Source organism: Sprattus sprattus (assembly GCF_963457725.1).
Source record: "Sprattus sprattus genome assembly, chromosome: 2".
Taxonomy (NCBI): Eukaryota; Metazoa; Chordata; class Actinopteri; order Clupeiformes; family Clupeidae; genus Sprattus; species Sprattus sprattus.
The window spans coordinates 34,225,250-34,237,758 of NC_137921.1; the positions used below are offsets into that span (position 1 = coordinate 34,225,250).

At 43.6% G+C, this 12,509-nt stretch overlaps 1 protein-coding gene across 1 annotated transcript in view; it reads left to right on the forward strand.

Moving 5' to 3' along the window:
- Positions 1-11,525, forward strand: part of arhgef18b (rho/rac guanine nucleotide exchange factor (GEF) 18b) — a gene marked incomplete at its 5' end in the record, with an annotated part of 53,215 nt that extends 41,690 nt beyond the window's left edge. Inside the window, 3 exons of the mRNA XM_080832012.1 lie at positions 1,755-2,079; positions 2,722-2,850; positions 8,655-11,525. Coding sequence (XP_080688138.1) covers positions 1,755-2,079; positions 2,722-2,850; positions 8,655-8,818 — 618 coding nt within the window. The 3' untranslated portion in view covers positions 8,819-11,525. The remainder of the gene's footprint in view (positions 1-1,754; positions 2,080-2,721; positions 2,851-8,654) is intronic.
- Positions 11,526-12,509: the final 984 nt, after the last annotated feature.

Genomic DNA, 12,509 nt, shown 5'->3' on the forward strand with positions numbered 1-12,509 from the left:
AGCTCAGCTCCAGGGTGTAACAGGGCTTAAAACACCCCAAGCGCTGGATGAAGGGTGACTTCCTCCTCTGACCCCTTGTGCGCACCCTTGCCCTGGGAGGGGAGCTGGATGCACCCCCCTCCCCCCCACAGCTGGAATCATCTGGTCCTGTGGGAGAGACCCTCCCGTTCCCCTACTCCCCCATCCTACCCCTCCAGCTGGGAGCTGTGCTTTGGTCTCATGAGTCACACTTCAGCAGCCAGAGACGGCTTCTCCAACACTGCGCCCTTCTGAGGCTGAGCAGAGAGGACATCATGTTTGCATTAAAACAGGGCTCGTTGGACTTGTTTCAGACCCACTGAAAACACACAGATGAGAACATTTTAAACTTAACATACATTTTTACCAGCTTACTAGACCGATTGTGTCCGAGTAAGACCTTTGACAGTTAAAAAAAAGTTGTTACCAAAATGAAAGTCAAAACTCCAGGACAACCATGATTGAATTCAGTGTTGAAATGAAGGCCACCTCTTGGCCTCTCTTGGCTGTGTTTAGTCAAAATATATATTACAGGGAGTACAAGCACCGTGACTTTGTCCACCTCCCTCCCTCCTTATACCAAGGTCAATCTATCTCTGTCTCGTGCAACTGCTCTCAGATCAGTAGCAGCACTCTGGGCACACTTTGTGCCGCCTGCTGGTGTTTCTCATTAAACCCTTGGCCAGTGTGTGTCTGTGTGCGTGTCTGAGTGTGTGTGAATACCGTTTGGCACACAGGCAGATTGTTCATCAATAGCGAAGCGTCAACTGCTTGTCAGAAAGGAGCAGCAGTCCGTAACTCCTCAAACCATCACTCCCCCAGTTGCTATAATATGAAATATGAAACCTGTCCAGCAGCCCTCAGTCGAGCCAGATGTGCTTGCTGTTCCCCATTAACTGTTTGTTTACCGTCTGTTATTTCACTGTTGCCTTTAGCTTGGTCCAGTTTAGTGTCATCTCTGTACTGTATGTTGGTAGATTTACTTCACTTCCTGTAGTCCAGCTGATGGATTTACCAATAATATACCCACCACAACTGCATATGTAAACACATGTATACCGACATGTGCAGAAATGTAGAACCAAGAATACAGAACAAACAAACTGAAATGGCACCTCCCTTTCCCTTTTTCTTCATCCCTCTCTCTTCTCCTTCATCCCTCTCTCTTCCCCTTCATCCCTCTCTCTCTTCTCTTTCATCCCTCTCTCTTCCCCTTCATCCCTCTCTCTTCCCCTTCATCCCTCTCTCTCTTCTCCTTTATCCCTCTCTCTTCTCCTTTATCCCTCTCTCTCTTCTCCTTCATCCCTCTCTCTCTTCTCCTTCATCCCTCTCTCTCTTCTCCTTCATCCCTCTCTCTCTTCTCCTTCATCCCTCTCTCTCTTCTCCTTCATCCCTCTCTCTCTTCTCCTTCATCCCTCTCTCTTCCCCTTCATCCCTCTCTCTCTTCTCCTTTATCCCTCTCTCTTCTCCTTTATCCCTCTCTCTCTTCTCCTTCATCCCTCTCTCTCTTCTCCTTCATCCCTCTCTCTCTTCTCCTTCATCCCTCTCTCTCTTCTCCTTCATCCCTCTCTCTCTTCTCCTTCATCCCTCTCTCTTCTCCTTCATCCCTCTCTCTCTTCTCCTTCATCCCTCTCTTATTCTTCATCCCTCTCTCTTCTCCTTTATCCCTCTCTTATTCTTCATCCCTCTCTCTTCTCCTTCATCACTCTCTTCTCCTTCATCCATCTCTTCTCCAGCACATCCCGCTGTCATCCAGCTTTAACGGGGAGCTCCTGCTGGCCCAGGGGCCGACGGTGGACCCCACGCTCCCGCCCAAGACCCTGCTCCGCTCCAGCATGTCCATCTCGCCGGCCGACTTCCCCGAGCGGCCCGAGGTGAAGCAGGCGGCGGCGGCGGGGGGTGGCAAGAGCTCCGAGGTGCCCATCCACCTGATCAGCACCACCAACCAGCTGCACAAGCTGGGCGGCGTCCAGCAGCAGATCCCCACCAAGCTGGCCGCCTTCAGCAAGGGCAAGGAGAAGAGCAGCAGGCTCAAGGGCTCGCACCGCACCGAGAGCTTAGGTGAGCGAACACACACGCACGCATGCATGCACAAGTGCACACACACACGAACACACATGTGCACACATACATACGAACACAGGTTCACACGTTCACCCACATCCATGGATTGACATGCATACTAGGGCTGGGCGGTATGACAGTATATACCGTGCAACGGTAGAAATGTGTCTACCGGGAGAGATTTGGCTATACCGTTTCAACCGCGGTATACTCTTATTTGAAATCCAATCGATTTATTTTAAGATAATGACCTCCAAACTATACATCATCCGGCTTATTGTATATCCGGCCCCTAATGCATACACACATACGAAGACACACACTGCACTGGGGCTTAACTGAAAACACAGATTGGCTCGTTTAGACTCTCCTCTCATTGGATCTTCTCTCTTACTGTGGCTTGATTGGCTCGTTTAGACTCTCCTCTCATTGGATCTTCTCTTACTGTGGCTTGATTGTTGTGCCTCACTTTGGATAAAAGTGTCTTCCACATGAGGAAATATTAATGGGGACATCACACACACACACACACACACACACACACACACATACACTCACACTTACACTTACACACACACCCACACGCACACACTCACACTCACACAACAGTATTGATGCCTGCTCTGTTTACGTTCTCAGCCTCCTTAGACATGAAGCAGATGCTACCCCTTAAGCTCTCGGCTCGGGAGGATCAAGCTCTCAGCTCCCTGAGAATCAAGCGCCCCACCAGCCCCAGCCCCAGCCAGCAGATCCACATCCAGCCACCCGGTACCGTAAACACACACACACACACACACACACACACACACACACACTCACACTGTCAAGTTGTCCGTGTTTTTTGCTGCTTTGTACTTTTTCCCCAACTTGAAAGAGGAACTGACATCTATTGGAGGTTTTTGGGAAACTGGATTCCACTCAAATGTAATGACTTGAGTCCCAGGCAGTAGCTACGTTTTCACTTTTGTTTCCTTTTTATTTTCAGTTAAACAGTAGCTCGCTATTTTCTCTTGCCATTAACCTTTAGGTAAAAAACCTTTAAGGACAAACAGAAACATAGAAAACACACATAAATATCAGCAATACACACAACAGTAAACCGACACCAACATGTGCAAAATGATTGATTTGTTCAAATATAAATTCTTGTACAAAATATACTGGAATTGTAAAAGTCTAATTTTAACCAACTTAAAAAATGTACACAAAACAACGCAGAAATTGGTACAAGCAAACTGCAGCAATTACGTTTCTTAACTGTTTAACCTTCAATAGTAAAGTACTAAATGCATAAACCATCACTTATACAAAAATGGCTACTGCAGCCTCACCATCACCTTATCCCTAACAGGTGACACAACTTAATTTCTAACAGGTTTCTAACTTAGTTTACAGTTCACGGTATAGGCAGACAACATTAGCATCCCCACTTGCAACGAATGCTGCGGTTCAAAGCTATTAATAGCACAATCAACGTTACCGGAGCAGCGGCAGACTTTGATGGAAAAGATCGGAAGTAGGCTACATTCTCTTACCGGCTGCCTCTCCAGATTTCAAAGATGTTCAGTATGTACAATATATTACAAGCATTATGGTCTTCAAACAATTATTTTGTTCACTCTCGTGCCTCCTTGAAGCTACATTAAACCACCTGTTGCTCTTGTGTCTGCGTCGCGTGTATGACGTAGCTTATTTTTGCGTTGGTTAGAACTTTGCGACAACCATTAGTTGAGCTGGTGAGTCCTTCCGCTCCCAAATTAAAATTAAATCACTATTTTTTGTCCGTTAATTTCCTCTTTTTTTTCCAGTGTATTTTCTTAAACCCTAAAGTAAAATTAAAACCACAGTTTGACTCGACACACACTCACACTCACACTCACACTCACACTCACACTCACACTCACACTCACACTCACACTCACACTCACACTCACACTCACACTCACACTCACACTCACACTCTCACACTCACACTCACACTCTCACACTCACACTCACACTCACACTCACACTCACACTCACACTCACACTCACACTCACACTCACACTCACACTCACACTCACACTCACACTCACACTCACACTCACACTCACACTCACACTCACACTCACACTCACACTCACACTCACACACAGGCACAGGCACAGCCAGCAGATCCACATCCAGCCACCAGGTACCATAAACAAACACACGCCCACACACACACACACGCACACGCACACACACACACACACACCAGGTACTGTAAACACACACACACACACACACACACACACACACACAAACACACACAGCCACCAGGTACCGTAAACACTAGGGCTGGGAGTAAACGATTATTTTGTAAACGATTAATCTGGCGATTATTTTATCGATTAGTCGACTAATCTAACGACTAATTGGACGATTAGTCTAACGATTATTTTTCTGTTGCTCGATTAAAACCATAATGTATCTCAAATAAATACCAAAAAAATCTTGTTCATGTTTATCTAGAGGCACAGTCAAAATGTTTGGTAGCCTACTCAAATGAGCCCTATCACACATGGATGTGGTGCTCATTAATTTAAATGTTTTCAGTGCTCATAAAAACATAATGCCCATAACATCATTGAATATTAATGTCTGCCTAATATTCGTTCCAATTTTTGGCTATATATATTTTGAATAGGCCTAATCGAATTTATTATAGCCTATTAACGAAGTTTGGAGTCAAAGCTATAGTGAAAAGGCAGGCTGTAGCCTAAAACTGTGTTGGCTACAAACACTCATTAAAAACTAATGCTAATTATCTGGGAAAAATTCTCTAACTGGAGTCAAGTTGTCATTGCGTGTATCAAACCATTGTGAATTTGTCGTAACATTAAAACAGGAGACGACTTACTCCTTGTAGAAGAATGATGCTCAGAGCTCCAGTGGTTTCCTCAGGTGAACGAAACTTTCGGAACATCAGTCGCGCGCAATGCCAGGATGCTTTATTTTAATTGGTTGCTGGGTTAAATCTTACCCAGATACAACAGATACAAAATATACGTTTTTTTCTGATTGGCTATTGTGTAGCCCAGTTCTTTTTTTGGATTGGCTGATAAGTGGCACCTGACCTCACGTCAGAACTCAAGGGGATTCGGGGAGACGTGCTTGATTCCTCCATGGTGAGGGCAGTGCGGCCAGGTCATGTTTGTGCGCAGCGGCACATTATATAGCCTAGAGGTTTTTTTCCAGCGTGAGAAATACGATGTGTGGCGGGAGTGCGTGATTAAAGACCGAAATGAGTGACTGTCACGCTCAATGCATGACACTTGAGAGCCCTGCATTGGCGATCTAACGTAGTGAATCATGATACATACTATAAGCTGGCCAACGTTAACCCATTTAGGCCTAAAGCGCCTGGAAAAATGCCTGTAAAACCTATAGGCGATTTCAGAAAAGCCCCCAGAACCTGAAGTTTTTCTAGAAATTCAGCAATTGTGTCAACGCCTACTACATTACTGATTTCTCAGCCCCTGTAACAGATAGGAACACAATTCAAAAAGTATTTGAGAACTTACACCTGTGGCTTTCATGGGAATTTGAATTTGTACAATATTTACATACACCTTCTCAAAAGTAAACAAAATATGTAAAAGTGCAGGATCAGCACAAAACAGTAGAAAAAAATTAAATAAGCTATATGACAAAGTGAAATAAAGTATATAACTATATATTTATAAATATATAATTCTTATAGGGAAAGTTTTAACTTTTGAGTTGTTTACTTGTTTTATTATGAGCAGAAGGGAATACGATTAACATCTATTTTGTTGTCCGTGTAGTTTTTACATACCAGGGATATTTAATGCTCATTTGGACACTATGGATGGAGAATGGACCTGACAGTGTCAACCTCTGAGTTGTTTACTTGTTGTATTATGAGCAGAAGGGAATAAGATTTTGATCAACAATTATAACTATTTTGTTGTCCATGTAGTTTTTACATACCAGTGATATTTTTATGCTCATTTGGATACTATCACTGAGATACAGATGAACTAGTTTAGTGTCAAATATTCCATTCAAAGGGAAAAAACAGGAATAATTCAAATAAAAAACAAAACAAATTTCAAGTACATCTTATTTATCAACTGATAAATACTGTATGCTGGGCTGAAATGGAAGGCAACCAAAGCATTCACTATAATAAAGTCAAACGAGGATTCAGTAGCATTAACTGAATATAAACAACATTCTATAGGGACTGATTATTGTAATGCAAAGAATAGAGAGATGTCGATATAATTCGTTGCTCACTGGAGAAAGTTTTAACAACATAGCAAGCTAGCTTAGTGTTAATATAGCCCTCTATGATACCATATTCCCTTTCATTTACCTCGAGTAAACCTACATTTAAGCAAGTAACAATCGTTAACAACTACAGATAACCATATTCTGTAACTACCAGTACTCACAACTCACTCCTTGCCTAATTTACTTTGAGCTATAATCCTGGCTGTCGCGGAGGAGACGTTACTTAGCAAAGCGAGAAAGCCAACGATTTTTTTTTTAAGCTACTAATGGCAAAACATTTGAGGCACTATCACATGTCTATTCTGATGAATTTCATTGGCCCAGAGGCCGACAATATGGGCAAAACCCCCCCTTATACCGAAAAACGACGTATATGCTTTCCCGGCCTTAAAGGTAGAATGACGCAACAGCGCTCCCGGCTTTAATGGTAGGACAGCGGTAATGCTTTCCCGGCTTAAATGGGTTAAGGCATCTGCATGGTTATCCAATTCACCTCGTACGACTTCATGAGAGACACGCCCTTTCTAATCTGATGATCGTACGACTCACCTCTACCTGCATGGTTCTACGAGGGGCTGTGGAGATTACCAACGGTTTATTATGATGTTACAAGGCCATTACATCATCAACAACAAACTATAAAATAAGAAATCGTTTGTTTTTATCCCGTGTATTTTCAGTTAATGATCAGAGGCTGTTGTTGTGAAATTAATTACTAACGACAATGACCAAGCTTGCGGTTATTGCCGAATATTTTCTATTATTAGCCTATACCACACAAACAGTTCTGCTTTTTTACGTCTACAATTCAGGTTATTTTACTATTTAATCATTTACACTGCATGCTCTGCTAACTCAAACACAAAGAGGCTGTTCGAAAACCAAGAAATGTTTTTATTATTGCTGTAATTAGACGACGTCTCCCTATGCTTTATAGCCTTTGCGGCGAGAGCCACGATAGAGCAAGGAAGAAGGGAGATGTCGTTTTCCTCCTGCATCGCCGCTGGTGCCCTTCATAGTTTTTTTTTTTTTTCATTTTTACAAACTTGTCCCTGATCTTCCTCCAACTCCTAATGCACTCCTGGACCTCCAGCTCCAGGTTCCCAGCGATCTCTCAGCGATTTTTTAAAAACGGCGGTGCTGTCATATAGGGAACGAAACAGGAAACGTGATTTTAGCCAGGGGTGTCGGACAGCTCGGATCGGATAGTGAGAAAATTCAAGCGGTGCTCCAGAGGCCATCCGAGACCCTCGGATGGCTCTCCGAGGTGCTCAAAGGTGTGGTCCCACTTCAAGGAGGGCGTTTTAGGGCGTGCCTCGTGAGATCGGAGAGCACGATCGGATAAGCATGTGGGGGCCTTTAGTCTAATGTTATGTGTTTGACTCGCAAATGACCACAGCATGAGTTAGCTCTCTGTGCCGTTTGTTCGTGCTTGGTTGCCGTGTTCTGCAGCCGTAAGTTAGATGCTAACTAACGTTAACTAAACTGGCACAGCTGTCTAGCCTCTAGTAGCTAACGTTAACTACTAGCAACCAAGCACGAACAAACTGCACGGATAGCTAAGAAGATAGTTAGCTAGCAGCACAAAAGTGCGCAGAGCTCAAGCTACACAACACACTGAACAAACGTTAAATTAATGTAACCATTAACCAACGTTACTTATTGTCCCCTTCACGTGAGACAATGGGGTGCCTCCGCTTCAGATGCTCCCACATCGCTGTTGTGCTGGTGTGGTATGCCAACTCCATTTGGCAAAGACTGCAAATAAACGACACCTTTATGTTTGGGACTGAATTAAAGTATTCCCATACCTTCCATGATTTAGGACGAGGTATTTATTTATTTTTATTTTAATGGGGCTTTTTGCAGGGCTTTGATGGGCATCCTACTGTGAGGTGGTTGGCGTTTCTATCTCCAATCTAATTGCGCAATGTTTGATTCTGTTTGGGTCAGCCACGTGTATGTGCCGAAGCGTCGACGTAAAAAAAGGCGTTAACGTAATTTTGAAATTGAGGCGCCGACATCATCGACGCGTCACTACAGCACTAGTAAACACACACACACACACACATACACAGCCACAGCCACAGCCACCAGGTACCGTAAACACATCAAGGCTCTTCTCAGTGATGCCACCAGGCATAACAGAATAAACGCCCCACAGTGACACTATGAACATGTAAAGCATGTCGGATTCTGATGCATTGTTATTTGTGTGTGTGTGTGTGTGTGTGTGTGTGTGTGTGTGTGTGTGTGTGTGTGTGTGTGTGTGTGTGTGTTCTTCCTACAGAACCAGTGAACCCTCCAGAAGTGTACTATGAGTCCCCGCCCCCACAGCCCCTCCACCCCAGCGTCACACACAGACCACCCAGTCACGGCCCACTTCACAGCGTGCCCCCACCCCCTTACAAGATCACAGAGGACGTCACCAAGGAGGACGTCATCTTCTTCTGAGGAACTGCAAGCCTCGCGCCCACCGCAGTGCATCCTGGGACACTGCAAAGGACCAAAGGGAGGCCAGGGCAGGCGCAGTGTGAAGCACGCACACACACACACACACACACACCAACACACATACCAACACACATACACACAAACACACACGCACGCACACATGCAGCATTTCATTTCCAACCATCTGTTTTTTGTTTTTTAAACTTAGACTTTTGTTCCTCCTCCAACTACTCCAACTAACTTAACAGATTTTTAAGTCAAACTCTTGACATTGCGCGAAGAGGATGCAGAAAAAAGGAGAACATTTTTAGATGTAGATGATGTTTAAAAAGAGGGGATGTTCCACAGAATCCAAAGACTTATAAAAAAAAAATGATGAAGGAATGGCAAAGGATGGCAAGACAGGGGTGATGATGATGATTATGATGTTGAAGGGGGACTGTGTGACTGTGAGAAGGTCTTACAGGAGTGTGAGTGGGAAAGAGAGAGTTTAAGAGGAAGAGTGAGAGAGGACCAAACCGCCACTATGGGTTGGTGTTTTGCACGCCGCAAAATATTAATTTAATGGCACAACGTGGTGTAATTATGATCTTGATTATTTCTGTCTTTTTGTCTTTGCAAAAGCTCAAATCTTAAAAGCAGTGCTGTTGCTCTGCCGTTAAAAAAAGGAAAACGAAGAACACTGGAGTTAAGGACGGAGTATTTAAAGGTTTTATTTCGCTGAACACTGGACCTTTCTTTGCACACGCTGTTTTATCCATTTCAATCACATGCCTGGAAATGATCCAGCAGTATACTCACCCCCATGGAAGCCTCTTGGATTTAATTTTATCTTCAAGGAGTCGATTTCTCCGTTTATTGTACCTGTCCATCAGTTTTGTGAATGGCTAATGTGATCATGTTGAAGTGGTGGTCACACTCTTTCAAACAAATGCTTGAGGCATATTAAAGATGATTGTCATGACAGTGTAATGAAAGTCACATTGCAATGCTGTAATCTCCACAGGGTTCGATTCTTAACTCTGTGGACATGCTGTGAAGATCCTTTCCAACAGTTTAGGAGTTGCTGTTTTTACAAGCCACTGTAGGCATTCAAAGAACCTAGAGGTCAGAGACCATCACCGTAATTAATTACAAAATGCATAGCTTGGGTATGTGATTGAAGTTGGATAATCAACTTTGTGACAATGAGCACATAATGTTTGAACTTCCATTCCACCTTCAAACTATGTTTGCGGAGAAGCAGTTTTTTCAAATGCTGGGTTTCTTAAAAGCACAGGGCACCAAGAGTGAGTCTCAAGTCTGAAGGTTTTTGTGGATCAAAACCTGTTGCACTGTATACACGATGATTAATAGGCGTTGTCATTTCAAAAGAGACCCAAGCTAAAGCTAGGTGCATGGCTGCCATAACCGTTAGCCGCGGGGTGACTAGCCGGATGGACAGGTTTCCCTGAGCAAATATCCTCTGTGCTGATTGTGTATGAAGCTATTCTAAAGAAGAAAAAGAAAATCACTTTCTATCCCTGTGATGTGTATATACTGTGTAAGCTCTTACGCATGAAGTGAATCCTTATAGTGTGTGGTCACATGGTGAAGCTACCTTTTATGAAGCGATGGGGAATGTGTGTGTGAGCTACTCTTGGTTGTAGGTTTTAGGTCAGAAGTCTGTTTTGAAGTCAAAAGAGGAAAAATACCTATGTATACTATGATTTTCTGTTGTTTTGTTGTTTGATAACTTTTAGAGCATTCATGTTGCTTAATAACATTTCACTGAGCTGGAGTTTGCACTCTTATCTTAAGAACTCTTGATGTGCTTTGACTTGTCTCGTCTTGTCTTGCATTTTTAACATTGACTGATCAAAATTACTCCACACATTTCAGTTGATTGACCAAAGAGACCACACAAGACCTGAGGGAGTCTTTTTCATACCACAGGAGTATATTATTGCAGCCTATTGCAACGGGACTATCCTAAAGCGGCGGTCATGTAAAACCACTGTGCCCAACCCTGATAATCCTCCGTTAGATCGGAGTTTTAACACTTGCCAGTACAACACAGCACAGCTGTTCCGTGTCAGATAATGGAGAGGTGGGTAGTGGAGTAAGGTGTGTGGGTTCAGAAGAACAGCCAACAGCCCAAGGACCGGAGCTCTCCTGGACTCTGGGGTAGGGTAAGGCCTTCCTGCTCTGTTAGGAAGAATGTGCTTTTCAAATGGTAGTTGAAATGGACCCTTTTGAGTTGCTGAGCACTTTAGATATGTCTGGGAGCGCCGCCCTCCAACTCCCAACCCACCCTACTCCCCCCACCATCAAACTCAATTCCTCTGCATGCTGGGTAAAGACGTCTTAATTCTGTCTGTGATTGTACCGCCACTGGCCACTTGAATCTCTGATGTCTTATGAAGAAGAAAAAAAACTATGATTTGGTAGCAGCCTCCTGTCTGTCACTGTCTGTCTGGTTCAGTGGAGCTTGCTTGTCTGTAAGGTTTTTTGTAGAAATTGTTGGTTTTACCTCAAGGTATGTTTTTTGAGGACTTTGTGTAATGTGTAAATATCATTTTGTTTTTGCATACCGCCAATTTACACTAGTCACTTTTTTGGATAGTAGCAAACTTGAAGGGGAAACCAATATTAATAATGAAGTATTTTGTTCTTGATTTGACTGAAGTTAGTAGCACAACGGGCAATGATTTAGTTTTTCTGTTATTTTGCATCACTCCAAAACAGATCTGTTGACACACAACTGCTGCTTTAGGAAAAAAAAAAATTTTAGTAATAAAATGACTTCAAGAAACTTGATATGTGTATGTGTTTTTGTTTTGTTGCCAAATTCAGTACTGGAGGATACTAAGAAAGAAGTGATTGAGCTCTAGCCACATTAAACACAGAGCTATAAACTCTCACACACAAGGATGGTGGCTTTCCGATTCTTATTTTGTAAAACTGCTCAGAACTTGACCCTGCAGCGAGTGAAAATAAATTGCGGACCATCACATTGAATCTCCTTTACCGTAGAGACAATATAATATAAGTGTAATACTATGTCTGGGAGCCTGTCTCTGTCACTGGGGATCTCGCTCCAGTGCTGCTGTTCCTGGCTCCACGCTTCTGGGGCCAGAGACACAAAGCCCAGCTTGCCGGGGACCTGTTGGCCATCTCCGGGGACAACCTAATTACAGGCTTGCGGCTGGAAGGGCTATTTTCAGGTGGTGTGGCTTCACTGCGCCAATCCCTGCAGGACGGAACCCAGAGCCCAGCTCCTTGTGATTTTTTTTATTTATTTTTTTTGTTTTTGGCTCTCGGAGCAGGTTGATGCCACTGCTGTGTGTCTTGTGTGATTTTGCGGCTGCTTTTGTCTCCTGCTGGGCTATATTTGGGGCCTTCGCCTTTGTGGAGTTGGGCGGCTTTTGCCGAGCGGGGAAGTGCTGGATGTCAAGACTATTCTTTTTCCAAATGTAGTAATTTTGTGTTGAGGCTTCAAAGGGGAGAAAAACAAATGGAGAAACCCAAACGCTCATCTGTGGACAAAATGGATTTCACAGTCATACGCCATGTGTTCAGTAGGCCTTTATGCTTCACGCACTCCTTTTGCAAAGCCCTCTCTTCATCAAATTAGAGTAACTGAATGTAATGAAATAGCATGTCCTCAATGTGTGCTTTGATGGCTTGCGGGTTGTAGAATTTCATTGCT